Source organism: Galendromus occidentalis, unplaced genomic scaffold (genome assembly GCF_000255335.2).
Source record: "Galendromus occidentalis unplaced genomic scaffold, Mocc_1.1 scf7180000077167, whole genome shotgun sequence".
NCBI classification, from domain to species: Eukaryota; Metazoa; Arthropoda; class Arachnida; order Mesostigmata; family Phytoseiidae; genus Galendromus; species Galendromus occidentalis.
The window spans coordinates 140,811-162,555 of NW_003805155.1; the positions used below are offsets into that span (position 1 = coordinate 140,811).

General features: G+C 51.4%; 1 protein-coding gene across 1 annotated transcript; it reads left to right on the plus strand.

Annotated features, from left to right (window-relative positions):
- Nucleotides 1-20,261: 20,261 nt before the first annotated feature.
- LOC100897195 (cuticle protein 16.8) lies at nucleotides 20,262-21,441 on the plus strand. Its single transcript, XM_003741352.2, has 2 exons — nucleotides 20,262-20,327; nucleotides 20,564-21,441. The coding sequence occupies exons 1-2, from the start codon at nucleotides 20,280-20,282 to the stop codon at nucleotides 21,251-21,253; spliced, it is 738 nt and encodes a 245-aa protein (XP_003741400.1). The 5' UTR covers nucleotides 20,262-20,279; the 3' UTR covers nucleotides 21,254-21,441.
- Nucleotides 21,442-21,745: the final 304 nt, after the last annotated feature.

Here is a 21,745-nt window from a genome sequence, read left to right on the forward strand (position 1 = left end):
CACCAGCTAGGGTCTGAAGACCCCTTTTTGTTCTCCTTTATTGTTGACTCCTCGGACAGTGAGACATTCCGGTCCCTGTGGTGTCGATGGTCCTGGTCGCGAGCACGCCCCTTGTCCTGTAGCGTCTAGCTTCCGCATTCCCTTGCGCTGTGCCGACAGTCACTGTCCGAATCCAACACCCACGAAGTTCTTCCGTCAAGTCGGAACCACGGTTAGGAAAGTGATTCGCTTGGTCGCGTAGAAGTGACTTTCCTTTTGGGCGGATTTATACGATCGAAGACACTTGACGAATGCCCGTATAGAGCGATGGGTGGTAAGTCTGTTCACAGGAATTTAATTATTGATTATCACACCTAAGTTTTCGCTCATCCGGTCATTACTGTGGCCCCTGAGATGCGAGCCTATCTCAATTGATAATGATTGATGTCAAACGGGCCGTCTCGTAGAAAACTGAGTGAATCTCATGTTGAGTGCGAGACCCTCCATGAAGAGGAGCGGACTGAGCTGGTCTTGCGATTGCAGCTGTCTGACCATCCCGTTTACTGTCATCCAATTCTAGGAAAATCGTGCGGCAATCGGGTGCGGCGGCCACGGAATTCGCAGAGGCTTGATTCTCGACAAATCCTAGCGGTGCCCGCGGTAACCGAGATTTCTACGCTTCAGAATACATTAATCGAGGTTTCTTCGAGCAACGCAGATAAACCTTTAAAGATCATCATCCCGCTGTGATTCCCTCCCGGTTGCCAGTGTGCGACGATCATTTTCGTTGCCGACTCCGCCTCTGAACCCTTGCGGCCGTCGACTCGTTCTTGAACGAAGACCGGACGCTGAAACTCTCCATCCGCTCGAGGGCTGATGATCGTCAAGAAGCCCGCCTTCTCGGATCCTACAGAGTCTGTACACTCCGCGAGCGACGCTGCACGCCGGACCGAGCGCCGTTCAGAGGTTGAGGGAGGGATTCTGTGAAGAAGAAAGTCAACGTTCCGACCGTTCTCGGGCACATCGGATGTTCTTTGGCATGAACGAGCTTATAGAATGTCTCGGATGAGCTTTTTCTCCACAAAACCTCATCAGGATCGATAGATACGCCAACCTTTTCCGCGCAAGATTCGAGAGGAGTTCGAAGGGCTCTCTCTCTTCCCGGATGCCGACCTGATCGGGGTTCAAATACGGGGCTGCAAGCCCTCACTACTGTCCTCGTAGGACACATACGAGCGTTGCTGTGCGCCTCACTTTTGAAGAGGCGCTACCTGTCTGTTCTACACTCCAGCAGTGATCGGGCTTGGACCGACGCCAATCTTATGAGACCCGTGAGAGCGGACAGATGTTATCAGCAACGGGTAGTATGTGCATAAGGGCGTCTCAAAAAGGAAAAGGCTGGATGGGCACCAGCTAGGGGGCGCCGTACCCCATTCTTTTCCATACTCGAAGTAGTAACATGTCGAATGTGAGCTTTTCGCATTGATGAGGCTCCCCCTCCTGATACCTCCGGGCCTAGAACTCCGTTCGCTGAGAGAATCAGCAGGAAACATTTCATTCAGCCGAGAACATCGATGAAAGAGCGCGGGAAACTCGTGCTCGTCGTCGTGAATGGCCCAGTTACGAGAGGCGAACACCGAAAATCTCGGTGCGCTGAGTTCGATTCTCGAAGATCGCAATGTGAGTCGGCAAGATTTGGTATATTCCATGCGACAGGATCGCGATTGTCTGGGCCTGGAGCTGGGTGTCCTCAGAGACAATGAATTTCGATGGAGGTATCGAGCGTGCGAGGAATGCGCTTCACGAATATAGGTGGCGGAGAGCGACACAGAGATTCGAGAATATATTTTTTCGACAACGAGTTCGGGCATGAATGCGATGTCTGAGATCGCCTCTATTTTTTTCGGGATCTCAAAACAATCCTAGTATGGCGATACTCCTGCGGAACAATTCTAGGACGAGGGGAACACGGTCGTCAAGCGGTGATTGTCTTAGTGTGGAACATATAAAATCCCGTCTCAAGATCAATGGATATCAATATCCAGCGATGCCGACGTACTTGCCGAAATCAGATCCTCTAAGCGAATGTCTCGTGTCACCGCGAATGCCGTATACAGTGAAAGCTCGTTATAACGACCCCCATTACAACGAATTTCTCGGTACAACGAACAAGGAATTTCTCCTCCTTTGGCCAGTTCGCCATAGGGATAGTGTTGAGCGGCATTCGTTACAGCGAAAACTCGGTACAAGGAACCAGTCTCGTCGGTCCCTTCGTGTTCGTAGTAACGAGCTTTTACTGTATGCAGATCCGTCGCTCACTTCCCCTTGGTCGTTTCGGAATAGTCGGGCAAGCCATAAACGTACCCGTCGACGTGAATACCATGGTCCTGTTTATTGATGACGACTATGCTCATCCTCATAATCTACGAACACAAAAGCTCAAATCACCAAGCGCCAGCCCCATGCCTCCTACAAGACGCAAGAGCGCCAGACGTTTTCACGCAAAGATGCGGTAGTAGCTCGGTTCTACCTTCCGCTTTTCTTTCCAGAGAAGCTTCTTCCAAAGGCAAAATAGGCTCCCATTTCACTCGCGTGTAGGGGAATATCGTCCGTGGGGCGATTGGAACGCGAGCTGAGAAGCAAGTGAAGTCTCGAAGACATTTCGGACCCCGTTCCTTTTACGATTGTAGGGAGTTGTCTCTTGGTACTCCGTACATAATAAATTCTCGAAAAGGCATGAGCATCCCGATCCCGAGTTCCGCGAACTTGCCGCCCATGCTCATTCGTGAGCATCGTTCTCGACCCACCTTTTCTGGAGTAAGCTCGGAGTGATGGATTTCCGATTCCCATGAAAAGAAGAGGCTCTGTGTGAAAACTCGATTATATTAAAAACCATGGCAATTCACTGACGATGAGGAAAGTCAACGGAATCGGGACTTGAAGTAGAATGCCTAGATCGACTCCTCATTCAATCATTGATAGCGTATGGATGCATATCTCTCCGTCCATTGCTTCGCGAGACGTTCGAATTCCGCTTTGTCGTTCCTAAGGAGTCCGCCGATCTCCGCCATGAGGGGATCATCCGGCTTCGGGTCCGCGATTATGGCCCTAAGAGAGGTGAGTACGGAACAAATGTTCAAGCAAGGTTTCCAAGTCCCGCCGGGAGGCAGTTGTATCGCTGAGAGGCATATCCTGCCAGTTTCGTCGATGTTTGGATGGTAAATCTTCGTCAGGAATCGAAGACCCGGAGGCTCGAAAGGATATTTCTCTGGGATCTTGATGTCAACAAAGAACCTCCCACCTTCGTAAGGTGAGTCCGGCGGACCGTCGAGAACGGCTTGCAAATGAAAGATGTCTGCCTCGCTCGTTGGCTGACACACGATTCCATCCGGAAGCGACGTTTTCATCAAATTGATCTCAGCCTTCAGTCTATTGGTCCTCTGCATCTGAAAGACGTTTACGAGAAATTTTGACTGAATTGCGGATCTTCGAGACTCATCTGATCTTTGATGTTTTGCAACCGGAGCCCTCGCTGCTGTATCCCCCGTCAGGATCTCACGCCGGGGTTGGCTCGTTGGATTCTGGGATACGGGAGATACAAACGACGCGGGCGTATGAATCATAACGTGAAGTCGACGTCGTCCTTACATTTCCGGCCTGTCACGGAATCCGGCGCCTGGCACCAGGTACTAGCTGATCTACATCCGATCAAAACAGCTGAGACTCTTTGGCGCCAAAGAATGAGCGAGAGGAACAGGTGAGGACTCTTTTGAATTCCATGGCGCTCTTGTCTACATCACCGGGGAATGAACACTGTACGCTTCCACAGGGACCAACCTACCGGGAGCCAAGTCACGGGTTCCAAGATCTCTTTCACCATGAGCAGCCTCATAGATTCCCCGTGACTCGGGAAAATCGGCGAGGATTTTGATTTATCGCTTCGAGACTCGCAGTTAGATGGACACTAGACAGTCCGAGAACATTCGGCGAGACTGATTCAACTTTTTCAATCCTGCAGACCCTTCCTACGAACATTCCTCCGACTTTCCATCTGTTCTCCGTCTGACCGGGGTGTCGCAGAGGAAAATTCGCTGAGATCGATTTTCGTCATTCCCGAGCATGGGCTTCGTGTGAGGCTCTGACCCAGAAGAGCTCGGGAAAGAGGGACGCCTTCAAAGCTCGCGTAAAACCTCGGCGAATCTCCATCTCAACTGCAGTCGGCGCAGTCACTTCAGCCAGAAGGACGGCAGCATTTTCCTCTGAGCCGGGCTAAGAATCACTATTGGGATTGGGGATGACATCCTATGACTCGGACCTCGAGAGTATGATCGGTCAACGCGAGCAGAGTGAAAACAATACAGGACTTGCTGCATCACCCGAGCCTGCTCCATGGATTCGTGCAGCTGTCTCACGGGAGGATAATCCATAGACCGGAAGACCCTGCACTCTTCGGCGCAGCGCGATCTTTACCCTGCACACAGGGACCCGAACTTCGAATGCGATGAAGGAAGATTCACGAACATTCCCTCGGAAGCGTCATTTCGGTCAAATCCATGACATACTACAACATCATGTTGCAGAACGGCGCCACGGCGTCTCAACGGGTGCACTCATTCTGGTACATTCTGGAGAATCCCTCCCATTGAGGCAGCAAGGCGGGTGCAGGCTAGAAGGAATCGTCGCTGATGGAACGAAGCCCTGGACAAGCACAGCAGATTTCGTCATACTATAAGTTGGGAAATTATCAGAAGGGATGTATGTTCTAAACGTGATCATCCTCCAAGACCATCCCGAACTTCGGGACTCCTGCTGGCGCCTCAGCTTCCGAACTTTCCGGCTTGTGTAGCTGAACATGGAGAGACTGAGAACCGGGCTCCAGACTAGGGTACCCCTAGAGCTCTCTCTCCGTCTCCGTCTCCGTCCGGCCAAAAGGCCGAAGAGCGGAACGGGGTCTGGTCGGGTTTCATCCCCAAATCACCGACTAATTATTTCGACCATCTGAAGGAAGGCTAGTCTTGGATCTCGGGATGTAAATCAGTTCTAGGGTGTATGCTTTCTGCTGGCTGGACGTCTGTCCCAAGGAACGACTCACAGTAACGACAGTTTCGCTAAATGCACGCCATGCACAGGGGTGTCGAGTGTGAAGCCAATCGAAGGAAACAAAGCAGAAGATACGGAAAGTAATTTATTGGAGCATCCAGGATCTCAGTCATATTAATGTCCCTTAAAATCGATGAACCGAAATTGATCCTACATGTTCCCAGAAAACCCTCCTCCTCAGCAATGCCAAGCAGGTTACAGGCAAGCCGCAAAGTTCCATCCTGGTACACATTTTCGCCGCCCGGTGCATTCGAGGCGGCGCGTTCGTGATTCGAAATTATCCGCTCTCGCGAAGGGCGGACGCTCCCTGAGGCATCGACGAAGCATTGAAGTTCCCCCGAGGGGAGCAGAAGTGCTCGCGGAACGAGACGACTCTCGGGGTACGATCTAGATAGAGTGAATCATGCCGAGGGACGACGTATTTTCTGCTCGAAAATCGAAAACAGTCGATGCATCTGCCTCCATTCCAGCTCCATGATCGGATCAGAGAGAGACATGCGAATTGGAGGATCAGGACGCATTCACAAGGCTTGTCGGCGGAGCGAGCGAATGGATTCGGAGTGACTCCAGCGCGGGATGGGAACCGATCATGCGTGAATCGCCTCAAAAATATAAATGAACAAGACTCCGATCTTGAGGTGGAGCCGGCTCGCTCCAGAGCTGAATGAAGCTCTGCTCGATATTCAGAATACTACATGCGTGAGAAAACATCTAGTCATCAGTTCCGAAATACGATGCGCTAGACGTCTTCCCACGGCTGTGGTATCTGATAGTGGCGGGGGGAACTGCGGTCTCCTGGCTCAATGCTCTACGATGTTTCCACGGCAGGATAAGGGCGGTGGTCTCCAAATCCAATCCGACGATTCTGGTCTTTCGTTGTTGACAAATGACAACCCGGTTTTAGCTTCTCTTCACAAAACCGGGTAGTACTTATCAGAACTCAGACCACTCGATCACGAAGAGCTGAGACGAATGAAAACCTTTTCGGCTGAGTCGCTCGAAGTCCTGGAATACGAAGAGTAATTGTTCACTTACCGATTCGAAAGCCTTGAACCAAGTCCTCGGGTCGCTCACTCCGCTGTGGTGAACCCCACGGCCGTGGATGTTCTCCGAAGAGAGGTGAAAGCTTCGGAGCCGGATTGTTGATCGTACGGAGCTTATTGGGGCTTAGTGATACGAGCTCGAAGTGATTTCGAGTGTGTTCTCGGAGTCTTTTAAGGAGACCGTACGGAACATTTGACTCTCTCCATTCAGGGGAGAGTGAGTGTCCTCTCGATGAGTGTACGGAAAGCACCGGTGTGATGAGCATTCGAATCGCTTCTTCTTTCTCAGTAATAATTAATATCGAGGTCTCCAATTCGAGATTTCACTAAAACTCACCCAACACATGCGAACCCTGCCGAGCCCGAGAGCTATCGAAGATGTCGGCAGATCCATATCCGTACGTCGAATCAGAGAAAGATCGAGTCTCCGACTCCGATGAGGGGGGGGCACTTCCGCACCGAGATGTTCACTGCGAAGAGTCATGTTCAGAATCAACCCTGACCGACTCTCTCCGGATCCTCTTCCTTTAATCAAACAGTTCTCGCAGAATAGACGGGATCATTCATTCTTCTTCTCCGGGATTATACTCCAATTCAAGAGAAATCCCTGGGCATCGAGCTCGGACTCTCCGACTTCGCCTGCCCAATCGAACCCACCTCAGGATGCTTTCATCTCGGAATCCGACGTCTTGTGTTCGACGGGGTCCAAGGACTGCCTACTCGGGGTTTGCCTGAGTCTAAGACCGAATCCTCCTCCGGGTAACCTGAGAAAAACGACGCAGAGAAGTCTTCACCGGGTCTTTCGCCTTGGCATCAGGATAATTCCATGCCGAATGTGTGTCATACCCCGATGTGAGGGCTCTGGCGGATGTCCAGATATACGTCGCGTCGCAAGCCTGGAAAAGAGCAAGGAGACTCTGTCGGAAATTACAAGAATTCTCCAAGTTGGGAGATCTACCTAGTACCACTGCACACCCGACGAAGCTTAGAAGGGGGCGATGCCCTCACTCTCCCATTCGAAGCGCTCTCGGGGAGTTCCCATTATTCGGCAGGAAAAAATTGTGACGCGATGAGGCTCTCCGGCTTAGAAGCGTGTCTCACCGGCCGACTCCGGCTTCCAGTGGGTCTTTCCGGCGATTTCCGCCGTTCCTCGTTCCGCGACGCTCTTCACCGGTGCCGATGCGGCTTCTCGCTGGTCCCTGCAGAGTGCGTCTCTCACTGGTGCCCCGAGAGCAGCCTCGACCGAACCTCGGAGCGCTTTTCGCCGGTCGTCGTGTACCTCCCTGCACCGTCAGCGGTAGAGGCTACTTCTGGGAGGGTGGGTGTCTCGGAAACCATTGACGATTCCGTCGCCCTCCGTGTAACTCAATAACCGATTAAATGGGGTTGAGAAGACAGGCACATATGAATGAATCTGCCTGGCGATCAGGAGTGCTTCAGGCATCTCAGGGATTTCGACGGCTCAATATCAATGGTTCCATCCGAGATATCCGACGCCCCTCGATTGGTCTTCGGGAACGACCCTCCACGAAATTGCCGGGAGCCGACCTTGATATCATTTCGGAGTGACTCCCGCCTCGATCGACTCGAGGAGCAGGATGGTGGCGACCATCAGACTCGAGATCCGTAGGTTATCATTTCTTTTTCGCACGAATACTCTCTGATTGCATCAACGATTATTCTCCTTTCACCGGGGCACGGGTCATATGTACTATCTGTTTCCCTCCAATCATACTGATTTGATTTCCGGGTACTTTTCCCGGAACACGGCTGCGAAGGTATTATTGATCCCCGTGGGTAGTCTCGCTTGAAGTCCTCCAGCCGTTATTTGGACTAGGGGCGAACCCCGATGTGAGTGTCCATTTTATGCCGAATGGAGTCGGAGAACGACTCAAGTTTGGCTTCCGTACGAGACTGTTCCGCGGTCTATCCATCGCGAATACGAATCTCCATGGACTCATGCAGAGTCCCGATAGACTTAAGCGATAGCTTTACGGTCTCAAATCTTGACATTAGACGCCACAGATGAAGCTCGCTCGAAAAGCCCAGTTTGAACTGCATGCTCGCTGATAATATAGGACGCGGTCGGTCGCAACTCGGGCGCGGTGTATTCTCACGCAGAAAAATCCTATTCAGGAACAATAATCGTCTCTGATTGTCCAGAACCCGAGGATTCAATCAGACGCATGCAGCTCATCGGCAGCCTGATGGATGCCAGGCCTTAAGCTCGAACAGTCGGAGCGTGCTCGACGCGCTCTTTTCTCGAGCTTTCCTGCGGAATGGAATCACCCCGCAAAAAGCTGGCCGAGTAGCTCAGATCGAGGAATGGCTCAGATCGAGGTGACTCATGCCCGAGATAATACTGCATCGTCGATCTTTTCTGCATCCAGAAAATTGTGCAAGCTCATGCATTATGATCTCTGGATACTTCATCGAAACGAAAGTGACTCAGCTTCGAGAGTCCGGCTGAAGTCACGACCGTCCTGCAGCCGGGACCACAAGTCTCCTCACCGATACTCCAGCAGCTACTCGAACAATTTTTTCCACTCCAACTCGCGAATCCATATTGTACCCACCGCTTTCCTTCGTCACGGAGCCCGATCCGGGTGGCCTCCTGATGATGAGCTTCTCCTCGGCTTCTTCCGACTCCTTCACGGCGGATTCATGCCCTTGTGGTCAAGGCCCTTTTCCGCACATCTCTGCCTGCAGACGGATTGAATCCAATCACCTCGAAGATCGAGAGGGATGGTCGAAGCACCCTACGGGTAGGAACGCCGATTTCGCAACCGAGGCGCGACCGAGGCACACCGCTTGCCCTGATTAGGACTGCATATTTCTGGAAGCCTCCACGAAGAATGTAGAGAATTGTTCTCTCTCACGTTTCAGCGCCGACGACATCATTTCCCTAGAGTCCCCAGAGGAACGAAACAAAACTAACAAGTCGAGGGAGTCTATAGCGGGATTCCGGAACCTTCTGATATTGGTGAATTCGCGCCCTGCCTCAAAGTCGACTCGATGACGATACCTAAAAGGGTATCCTCCTTTGCGTCGATGCATTATCCGTTCGCTCCAAGCATATACTCCCGTTTCGAATCCACCCGCCGTCACGGTTTTGAAGCTCTCCGCTCCTTTCGACAGCAATGCATTCATTGAAACATAGCCATAGCACGAAACCAAGCCTCGGTTGGTCGACCGCTGCAAACGGAGATGTGGAGTCGCTCCCGTCGTTGCGACGTACATATCCTCCCCAAGCCGGGCTTTTCGGGAGCTCGCCATGATCGATGCTTAGCTGACGGAGATGATGGAATAAGCAACAGAAATTATATGCTGCTGATCAGAGCTAGAGTCAGACTACGGATACGGATAAAGAATTCCGAGAAAGTCAGAGTCTTCGGCTCTTCCTCATGCACGTCATATCGAAACTGATACCCGGATAGCAGCTCTGTGTCGATAGTTGAATATAAACTTCATGGAAGAATTGGGGCGATCCCTTCAAGCCTCCGCTGCGAGAGACGGGAGCTCCGCAGGGGAAGACATCTTCTTGATGTCAGTAGTTGCGCACAGAGCTCGATGAACCCCGGTGTGGAGGATTTCCGAACTCCCCTACCATACATAAGCTGAGCGAAGCCTCCGCGGAACAAATGTGATGGATTGATGCACTTCGATAGCCGATACATTATTCGAATGAAATTGGATGAGCATGAAGCCGCTCGCCTGTATCCGTCAGTCACGATTGGACTTCCAGACCTAGTATTCTCGTGGATACCTACTCTCTCCGTGCCCCTTCCGAAGCACATCTTGCTGCAGCGAGCACCACCGGAAGGATGAGGCTGTTGAAAATTATTCGTTTCCCACGCTCACCGTCTCGAGGAGCTCGTACTAGCGTTAGATTTTCGAGGCAAGATTGTGAGCTAAGAGTCTTGATGTCAACTTGTCCCTTGTGCCGCCAACCTGCGAGGAGCTTCGACAGACCCATGGTAGCTCATTGGCGGATCCACCTCATTTGAGCGTAAGTTTCATTCGAACTCACGCTGATTCGCACAGCGCCCCATTTTCACTTGAGTCTCATGCCGGACGTTCATCGCGCCAATTTTTCTGAGAGGTGGCGGTTCTAACGCGGCTCCCTTCTCTGATTTCGCGGTCTCGCGAGGAAAGAAAATCATGAGCTGAGCTCATGGCGCCTCAACCAACCTCACGAGCGCGGATTGTCTCTCTTGTCCCGCTTCGCCGACATGACCGGAGCCTCAACCAGACTGACCTAGAGTCTCGTACTTTCCGCTGCGATTTTTCGATGGCTAGTTCCCCGTTCTTATAGTTCGTCCTCTCAAGGAAGACATTCGACAACTGTCCTCCCGTCACCCACAGTGCTTCCCTGGAGGGGCTCTTCGAGGTGCTCGTCTTCCACAAAAGACGAGCGACGATGATTTCGTTGTCTGAACCGGTAAAGAGTCGACGACATCGTCAGGTGATCGAGACTTGAGAAAATATCCGCGTCGCTGCGGCCAGAGACCTCCCTGGACATCAGGGGATGTCTGGAGGAAGATCGCGATCGTATAGAGAGCCGCTGAACTTTACCCCGATCGAAGTCGGACGTTCGCGAGATCCTCGAGAAAGTATGTATAAGGATTCGCGGATTTCATCGCGGAGTTCGCGACCGCGATAAATGCCCATACCTTCCCATGACGATATGCCCGGAAGCCTCAGGATAGTCAATAGAGCTGCAGCATCTCTCGGAGACATCCACGTAGATCCCATCAGCTCTCCTGAGGAATCCTCCCGTGCCAGGCAGCCGCGGAGGGAACTTTCGGACCTGCGTATCGGCTCCCCGTACGGTGAATTCCTAATTACGCGGATACGCGTCTGATGGCATCTTGTAGGACTTAGTCAATGCCTGTATCATATATAGCCTGCGGTAGCACTAGATGCTGCCGTGGACAGGCTAGGGGTGGATCGCCTTCGCCGATCCAGCGATCGTGGCACGTTTGCGAGCTAGTCTAGCCCACAGGAATACGAGAAGAAAAATTTCAAGTACTTGATTGCGGATTTTTTTTATTCGTACGATTCATCATTTGCTCACGTCATTCATATTCGTATGCATGCTTGCGGTGCCCCAGAATGCCCCCGGAAGTGAGGAGCCACGGGAGGGTTCCGAAGAGCCGCCAGCTCACGGTCGATGACTTCAGATCATTACGAAAGTGAGTGAGTTTCTAGTCATCAGAAATTATGTACGATATACCAGATATCCACTCACGGCCGTACGAAACGAAAGGAGGACCATGACTTCGAGCCAGGGCGAATCGCCGATGAGACAGACGCCGAACGCGGAGCTCATCGAATCATGCGCTGAATCACGGTGCTATGAAAGCTATCATATCTGAGATGGGAAAATCATGCTCTGCGGTAAATCGATGATACAGAGCTTTATACTTGACAAATAGACACCCGGTATTAAGTTTTAATTCCAAATCCCGGATGGCATTTATCAGCACACAGCTCATCGGAGAATCGTGAACAGGAAACGAGGAACGGAAGCTCAAGTACTCCAGCACTGGGGAGATTCTGCATCGCGTGCCATCGTGAAAATTGGGAAAAATACATGCATGCAAGCTTCCGCTCGGAGCTTTCTTGGGGGAGAGATAAGACGACGCAGAACCTCATACTTGACAAATAGACACCCGGTTTCTGTGTATCTTGAACGAGACCGGATGACATTTATCAGCACGCGGTTCAATCTTCTCCAACTCCTTCTCCAGCACGTCCTCGGGACTCGATGCTTCAGAAGATGTAGAATTTCCACAACAGTGAGTGAGTCTCTAGTCATCCCATCAACACACGACGCACCAGACGCTCACCCGCTATCGTGAAATCCTGTCATGCACTGAGTCACTAATCCTCCGCGTGCGAATGAGAAATCTCACCTGGTAGACCAATCGCGCATCGAGCATATACGAGATACGAGAGACGCAGAACATGCGCTATTGACAAATGAAGACCCGGTGCTTATAAACTATATTCAGAACCGAGTGATATTTATCAGAACGCAGTTCAAGATCTCGAGTAAGGAGGTGATCTTCGGAGGCTCTAGTCTCCCCATCTCGGCTCCCGAAGGTCTTGGGCCGTTAGACGGCCGCAGACAGCATGGGACTGAGTCTTCTCGTAGAACGTAGAAACTCGAGTTCTACAAAAGTGAGTGAGTCTCTAGTCATCGTTGAATTTTACAATGTACCAGAAATCCACTCACGGCTGTAGAGCTCGATGAAGACTTGGGCTTCCAGTTGACGTTGATGCGATCCGACGACTTCAAACCATCGTTCGTGACAAATGAAGACCCGGTGTTCGTTTCGCATACACAAAACCGAGTGATATTTATCAGAACTGAGTTCGAATTTCCACAAGAAACCTCTACCGCCAGTCGGAGCTCACTCAGAGTCGAGTTGACAGCAAAGAGATTCCACCGAGCGAGTTGAGCTTGGAGGCCTTAGCTCTGGGCGAAAACACATAGTCCTCGGTTGATGACGTCGTGCTGACCAAGACTCTGGCGAACTTTGCAGGAAGCTCCTCAGGGAGCGACGTACCAGGAGTCGCCGCCTGAAGAAGCTTCAAACAGTTTGTGGTCGCACATTGAAAGGGCTAGCTGATGCTTGGGCTCAACTCGGAGTTGGAACTGGAGCTTTCGTCGGACCTTGGGTCTTTTTATTGCCCGGGGCGGAGGTCCTCCTCGCTCTCATACTGAACCCTCGACCGTCTTCGCCGATCTTGGCTCTCCAATGGGGTTCTTGCAGGGTAGCATGGAGCGTGGGTTGCGCCAAACGGTTCTCGGGGTCGGTTCACGCGTTCGAATCTGATATACAGTTTCCTGAGTTTCATGTGGGTCCTCAGGAATCCGAAAAACAGGTGTGCCCAGACGAGCTCCAGACGAGCTTTCAAACCACTCGATCGTAGTATTTGGTGTTCGAATCGTTGAAGAGTTCGTAGGGGTTGCCGATGCACCAGGAAGCACTGCTTCTGGCGGTGACGGTGTAGAAGAACATAATTCTATGCCATCGCTCGTCGAAATCACGACAATGTCATGGGTAGATTCACTTTTTCCCCCTATCGCGATATTATCTTTTCTAACGCAAGTCTACTCCGAACGAGTCCCTCCTACATTGGCACATTGATCTCCCGTACTTATTGACGCTCTCGACGGAGCTGTTCGACTCAGGCATCATACACGATCCCGGAGGATCGCAAAAATTCAGGAGTGAACGGTGTACACAACGGGAGCCAACGAACGTTCTTGTTTCCACGGTACCTGGGCTCCACCAAGCTGCTTCACGAACAAGCGGCAAGCCCCAGATTCTGATGTTCACCGAATCAATAGCCCCGGTCACGAGACCGGCTTGTTGTCGCTCCTGTACGCGCGATTCAGAAGAGTGTGTGCTCGCCTAGATACATCAAGATGACCTAATTTTCAAAATGCCCTTACAGAGAATCTCATGTCTTTATTCTCATACGATGAGGCATGATATTTGGGTACGCTGTGGATTGTATGGTAATTCGTACGTTTCAGCATCGCTCCGAATCATTCATCTGATCTGAACTCGTACGGTGGATTCGATTCTTTCTGTAGGACGTTCTCAAACGTAGCCGTGCTCTGTGACTCATCTGCAGAACCGCCCGTGCTCTTCGGAAGTCACAAGAGCAAAGGGTTTTCTGTGTCATCTGTTTTCGAGCCCTGTCTGACTGGAAGACAGGAAGCCGGCAGATCCCGGCAGATGAGAGTAATGATCAGGAGGCGGGGGTCGATGGAACCAGCCTTGGTTAATTCATCCTTGGCAGGCGTCGGACTAGACGTGCCGTATTGTCACCGCTCATTCCTTTCCTCCTACTTCATTTGCGAAAAAAATATAGCGCCAAAGACTGATCTTACTAGGATTAATTGCGCAAGGACGAGCTCTACGTTAGGTTCACCGATTCTGAACGACAATTCCCATCGTGTCGCAGCGCGTGGCGGATGGGAAAAGCATGCATGTCTACCAAATTGTTTCCCCGATTAGCCGGGGATTTTCTTTCATGTACTTTCGACAACTTCCGCTGGACCCAGCGGAACACTCATCAAAACTTTGGGAGGCTGCAGCAATTCTCAAACGAATCATTTGGGGTGTGTATTGTACCCTCGAATTCTTGTGAGAAGATATCACTAGAAAAGCTCTGTGGCGCCATGACGCTGTCGGCTCGCTGACGACCGTCGAAAGGGCGACCGGCTCGAGGGCACCCCTTTCTTCTCGCAACCCCTGGCTCAGAAGCACGCACATGTCGGCCACAACAAGTAAACAACTCGGCGAGCCGGCATCGGACGCTTCATAGCAACCGCGCCGATTACAGCAGTAGTCGTATGAGCAGAAGTGCTCAAGGGGCTCGGATACCGTTTGTCCCCCTCAGGATGAATCATCTGTGCCTTCGCGGATATTGTTTCCCGGTCGCTCGTCGAGGTGCTCGAGCACGAGAATCGGGGGAAGGATCTATCTAATTACGTTGCAGAAGCCCTCTCGGACTGGGGTCCGAAGCTGGCTCTCTGAAACTCGGGAGCGTGATTGATTGTCGAGAGCACTGCGAACGATTCGCTCCGGCCACAAATGAGATCTGAAATGATTTGTTGGAGCCCGATCCTCCGCTGAGACATGGTTCTCGAGAACACCCGATACCCATGTGCAGCAGTGCCGCTCTGCTGCCGAGCTGGCTCTGATATGATATTCATGAATCACGAATCAGGAATCATGAACCTTTCGGAATTTGTATACCAAGTTCGAGACATGGACCATCGGACGGGCGACCTTTCCAGAGTAGGGGTGCTCAGGTGGACACTGTGGCGAGCCGGATGCGTCAGTCCGCAAGAGATTGCGGGCCCTGTGACTCGGGAATTCGCGAACACGGCCGTCCGATTCTAGCGGAGGCTAGCCACGACAAGGGTGAAATATCCAAATAGATAGGGAGCTCTTGCGAATTTTCCCTCATCATTGAGTCTTTCTGTTTGTCTATCTATATTCTCCCGATGATTCTGCCCGCGAGCCGCACTCTGTAATATATGGAAGTCTGTCGGCGGGCCAGATCGGATCAACTTCCGGGCCGGATTTGGTCCGCGGGCCGCCAATTGAGCACCTCTGTTGTAGAGGAAGCGGAGGTGCGTCAATGGCGAAAGTTAAGCACCCTGTTATGTTCATTCCTCCGTCGGAGCACCTCCTTGCCGTGAATCGGGGTCTTGCGGCATCCGAAGCGAGGCTAGATTATTATCCTCGAGCCGCCGTATATTCTACGTGCATAGAACCCGTAGAAGAATTTTTTCTTCTCGTCTCACTCTAGCTATTTCACCAATTGCTTTCATTCAGCTCCTTTTGCTGTGTGTAAGGCGCACTGTGTATGTCAGCGACCGTGATTCCCCCGACTGCCGTCCGTCGTTTGAGGCATGCCTTCCTCCATTTCTCATCTGAAGCTTGCGTAGGGAACCCACCTCTTAGGCTCGAAATTTGTCGCCTAAAAGTCGAAATGATCTCTTCATATTTTGCTTTTTCTATATATGATATATATATTGTTATCGAGTCTCTTAGGACGGCTCGATGTTTAATCTCTGACTGACGTAAGCGTAACTACTTCTCTTCGCTTGCCGTTCGTGGGAGAGAAATTGTGATTTCATCGTCGGCGCCGGACGATCTCGTACCGTACGAGTCCGTGTAATGTCTCACCTGAAGCGGACTTTCCCTCTGTCGTGCTTTGATTCGGCCATGGGAACATGATTTCGGAGAATGCCCTCCAAGAGGGTGGCCGTCAATGTATAACTTGATAGGGGTCGCTCTGCAGAGGATGCCCGATTGAGTCTCAATTTTCCCTCAGGCGCCTCTTCATAAGGGGGGCCCGACGCAGACAGACATTGTGATACAATTATGCAGATACAGTGAACTCGCCTTGCCAAATCGGAACCGAGCCATGTCGGGTTTAATAGGCGGATGGTCCGACTGAGCGGAGGGATTTTTGAAGGGAACCTTATCCGGATTCCGGTCCGATCAAGCGAGGGTCCGATTGTCCGGTGGTCCCAATAAGCGGAGTTCACTGTACGCATCTTCAATAGAGGTATTCTGACTCACTATCCCCGGATTGGAATTGGTGAGTCGTTTTAGCCGAATATAGTCTGGGTCTGGACTATAAGGAAATCCCCGTACGAGACACACTCTGGACCTCGATATCCAAGGTGTGTCTCCAACCGTATCGACCCTGTGGATCATATCATGGCAAAGCGCGCGTACCACATTATTTCCTCTTTCACCGTTTCCCCGTATGAGGGGCTGACCGAGCTTTTTCTCCACCTCCTCGCGGTTCGGTATCAGGACAAAGAATTTTCAGACGGGCCATGGTCCCCTCGGCCCACCCTGGATCCGCCGCTGCCGCATGTTCTCCTGATTTACACGACTGTCATGCTCGAGAACTTCACGTTGAACAATCATGAACATCCGAAGACTCCTGTTGGGAATATCCATTGCCGTGATTACCCCGATTCTCGCAGCGAGCTGTCCCTCGGCACGAGCTTTTGAGAATCCTTCTCCATCTAATAAGTCAGATGGAAGACGAAGGTTCCAGTCTATTCTGGAGGCGAGTAATGTATTTCCGCAACGGAGAGGCGACCGACGCAAACTAAACTTATAGTTTAGCAGTCGCCAGCAAGCAATCCGTTGAAAGCAGGGGGAAGACTTCGGTTCGCGCATCAAGCAGTGCTAATCTTCTGAGCAGCCGAGGCAGAGCCTCGACTACGATGTATCTCTCCGGCGCGATTCGACAAGCTTGGAACAACGAGTCCAAAACAATCAGCCAGGCATAGCCGCAACTCTGCCCTCGAGGGGTGGTTTTATTTGAACTGACTCCGGCTCGGCCTGTCTCTGATCTTGAAGAGTAAGGAGCGGATAGCCGAGATCTCATTTCGTAGAATCGTTGGAGGCGCTCTGCAACAAACTCATCGACTGTCGGGTGTACACTACGCGGTGAAACCAGCGGTGAAAAATGGGTTTCAGGTTTTAGAACTGCCGACAGTTGCGCGTTCGGATGAGTGAACTTTTCCTCCGGGGTCTTCAGGCTGGGGCAGGGATTCTGACTGAGCTTCGACGGGCATGTGAGCAGAAAAGCTCTGCATTGTTTTCCTTATGGCTTCGCTGGGGTCATTGGAAGTTCCCGTGGACTCGAACGGATTGGTCTTCATATCGATTATACGCGATTCTGAATTTGAATTTGAATTAGAAGCAATGTAGAAATCAGGTGTCTCAATATCCCTAAGAGCTGAGACTAGGAGTCTCGCTAAAAGTCGAAACCTCATGCGATTTGAGAATCGAGAAATTCTGAATTCAACTGTGTGCGTTTCTGGAACTCCGAGGCACCGACAATAAGCAGGCGCCTCAGCTCGCGGGGCTCGATCCCTCGTGGAAATAATCGAATCCGAGCATTCACGGGGCTAATATACAAGGAAGCATCCTAGTAGATTTCCTGAGAAGAGATCCGCAACGCTCGATGCGATTCCCTCACATTGATTGATGCGGTGCTTCGTTCTTCCCTCCATGGATCCATATCTGCTTTCTTAGCTGCGTTAGATTTGCTGCTGATTTGTTCGATTAGCTGCGTTCAAGTGTCGTCAAATCCAAATCACCGTCATCGTACGTCCAGGGTAGGCCGGATATCGCCGGGATGCGAGGAGGAACGGAGTCGACGACAGATCAGCGTTTTTTCCTGACATGGCGCCATTTGTTGCATCGTGGGGATCATTATCGCTTCAGGTGATAAATTTCTGTGATAGGCAACTTATCGGACTAATCCCGACATCGTCCACAATATTCCAGGAGAAGTCATGTGATCGCACTTTCCATGACTCCGATGCATCAGATTGACCATTGTCCCAGTGATTTCCCCCTTGATTCGTCCTGGTCGTTGGGGGACAATCTTTCGAACGGATTATCGAAACAGCTCCATCGTATCATGCTCACCGCTTGCGAAAATAGATCCTTGCTATTCTCGGGCGATGAGCCCCGCAAGTCTAGGACGCGGTGGGCGCGACAGATAAGCGGCTCTGCGGTAACCACTTCCCGACCTTCGGAAATGACGCTGAAAGCGTTCGGACTCCCTCACGCTTGGACCGTGGACACGATTTCGAATCGCTCCGAACTCTTCACAATTTTCTAGATTTGTCCCCGTCACCATTGACGTCGGCATCGGCTAGCGGAACCCTCCATGGAAGCCATCAGGCCTTCCGATTTCTCCTTATACGAGGAAATGTATCACTGAGCCCCTTGGAGGAACCGACTGTCTGGGGTTCCTCTCAAGATTTATTTGGCCAGACCAGAAAACTCCTGAGCATCAGCGGATCATCTAATTCTGCGCTAATGGCGACCCGACCTTCGGAAGCTTCTTTTCAGAGATGGTATCTGGATCTCTGAAGCATAAATGTGCGAGACACTTCCGTGAGAGGGAATCCTTTGAATTTGAGCCGCCATTCGGAAGACATTGGCTTTTTGCGTTATTCTTTTGAGATGTTCAGACCCCGTTTTATTTGGGCCATTCCAGAAGTATTTGTTGTCGCGTCTTCAACATTCCAACACAGTATCTTCTGCTCGCTCTGATCCCGTCTTTATCGTTTGGCATTGCACCGACGGTTGCCGTTTGTCTTCCATTGAAATGCCTCCGACGAAGATAACATCATCAGATCGTAGATGCCACAGACTGCATAACGATGACGCCTCGCTTGCCTTAAACCGGAGACTGGAACGAGCGAAATCGTCCGGAGCATCGCTGGAGCTCTTCTCGCAGCTCATACTCTGCGGTGAATGCGGCGTCTAGATCCCCATAATTATCGGGAGAAAGCTCGAGTCATGAGCTGGTGGGAGCATCTAGGGAGCGCTCGTCTTGTGGGAGGGTGAGAAGCGTGCTGGTAGTTCTACAGCGCGCGATTGATGCATGGGTCTGATTACCAGACAAAATATCTTTATTCAAATCATTTGCCGATGATTCGAGACGATGCATCGACCCTGCGAGAGACGCCCGAACTAGTGGCACGGAGCTTATTGGGAACCTTGAAACTGGTGTTGCGGTTTCGCATCTCAGGAGCTCGATCGAGTCAGTGATCTGGGGATGTAATAGATGTAGCTGATTTCAACTTTTGTCGTGTGTCAAGGTGTATGGATTTCGAGCAGGTCCCCATACGGAAGGCCAAACGGATAAGGATCGATTCGCGCAATGAGTTACTTATTTCCCCGGTCTCTGCATGCAATCCATAATGTTTCCCTCGGATTAATCGGCCCTTCCTGCCGAGGGACCTGCTCCGAACCAAGGCGATAAGGCGGATTTCACTGGGAGCGTATGGATTTTGATGGAACATCCAACGAATGTATCGAGGATGTTCCCAATCAGAAAGAGATGATCTGCACAGATGTCCGCCACCGCGTTCTTCTACCAGACTCATTCGCAGTTTGGTATCAGTGAGCATGCATTTCGGACTGTAGACATTTAAACGTCAAGGCCACAGCAGTGTCGCAGAGGAATTCGCACCAGTAGCAACGGCAAAATGTCGCTCGGCACCACGCAGCGTTCCAGATATGCTCTGAATGAACATGTCAAATTAGATCATTGGATGCGGAGCATCCTTGACAACTCAATTTAAACCTTCAAAATCAGATTGGACTGAAATATTGGAGAACTCCCGAAAAAAAAAATTCGCATGGAAGAGAATCGTATCCGGATTCCGGAGCCTACTTTGAGCAATTTCAGATTTTCTTCCCTTCGATCCCCCATTCACGTTGGATGCCTTTCCTGCTTCTCAGTCATCATCTCTGTCGAGTACCTGGTAGATCCGAGCATTCGATCCATCAATTCTCCTCCCATTACGGGGAGTTCAAAGACTTCTGTGGCGTGTACTTCTATCCAAATCCAGTGGAGAATCCATCGCGTGAGCTTCAGCCCGCTCCTTCCTTCCAGGCGCGAATGCCTTCCCTCTTCTTTTCTGCTGTGCACAGAAGAAATTTCGCTGCACGGAATACAAATGAAACAAGCGCACATCTTTCTTTCTTCGGTGAAGAGGGTAATCGGAGTATTGTATAAAAAAGGCCATCGATGCCCCTAATCTGCAAGTGGATCCAAGTTTCTGTCACCATGCGCGCTTTCTCAGTAGTTCTAGCCGCCCTGTGCGCTGTTGGTGCAGTGAGTTGAATTTTTCTTCGTTTCGCGATAGAGGATACTGCAGACTCTTTCTCTCAGAGATCGCTCGCTTCTGGGTGACTGAGTTCGCTCCTGATCTGTACCGGAAAATCTCTGACAGTGACTTCTGATTTCTTAAAATTCGCTTCGCGTGCACAGTAACTTTTCCGCGAGGGATCATAGGTACTTGGGGATGTGAATCCCGGGGGCATAAGCTCATCTTCGTGTTTTTCCCGCAGTCCGCCCAATACGCTCAATACGCCCAGGAACCGCAGTACGCTCCGATCCCCTACCAATTCGCCTACAAGGCCGAATCCGCCGAAGGCTCCCACAGCCAAGAGGAGACCTCCGATGGCAACAACCGTCGTCAAGGCTCTTACACTATCGCTTTGGCCGATGGACGTCAACGAACCGTGACCTACGTCGCTGATGAGAGCGGATTCCGTGCCGAAGTCACAACGAACGAGATTGGAACCGAATCCAAGGACGCTGCTGACGCGAAGTACACTTCCTCGGCCATCACTGGGGAGCAGGCCGCCATTCAATACGGCGCCCAGGCTCCGCGTGAAAACGTTCGAGTGGTCCAGGCTCCTGCCCGAGTGGTCCAGGCTCCAGCCCCAGTTGTCCGAGTTGCCCCCGCACCCATCGTCCGAGTTGCCCCCGCTCCCGTGACCATCGTAAAGTCTGCTCCCGCCCCCATCATCAGGGTTGCCGCTCCCGCACCGACCATCATCAAAACCGTTCAGTCCGCCCCCGTCATCAGATACACTCAGGCTGCCCCGACCGTTGTGAGAACCATCCAGAGCGCCCCCGTCTCCTACTCCGTAGCCCATCACGCTCCCGTTACCTACACGGCCGCCGCTCCCCAAGTGATCCAGGTGCACGGACACGATGATCACGATCTCCACGTTGTCCACCACAAGGCTTGAGCCCGTTGATTCTTCCCGAAAGCCAGGACGTTTGTTTCAGCCCGTGACATGATCCCTGGAAGACCCTAAAGACCTCAATCTGTTCCGAATCGCAAGCTGCAGGGAATCTGTGATTCAATTTTCACCCAAATTTAGAGCCTCCAGAATTGACGCTCTGGGAGGATTTTTCGATACGGAGAAATAAATGAATCAAACCATCGAGTCCTTCCCGGCGGAAGTCTTCCTTTCAAACCTTAAGTCGATCGACAGATAACCTAGGAAGCAGCGACGAGGTCGTTCTGTTCCCTGGATAACGAATTGAGAGTTTCGAGACGCGTGGCGACTGGCTCTTTCAGAGATCAACTTATCATGGCGACTAACGAAGCGGGCAAGACAGGCGAAAGTGCGCAGCAATCCGTCGATTCATTTCCTGATCAATAGATTGATGTTTATCCGTATCCGTACATATAAAAATCAGCCCAAAGAAACTAATGCCTTAAGAACGATCGGTCA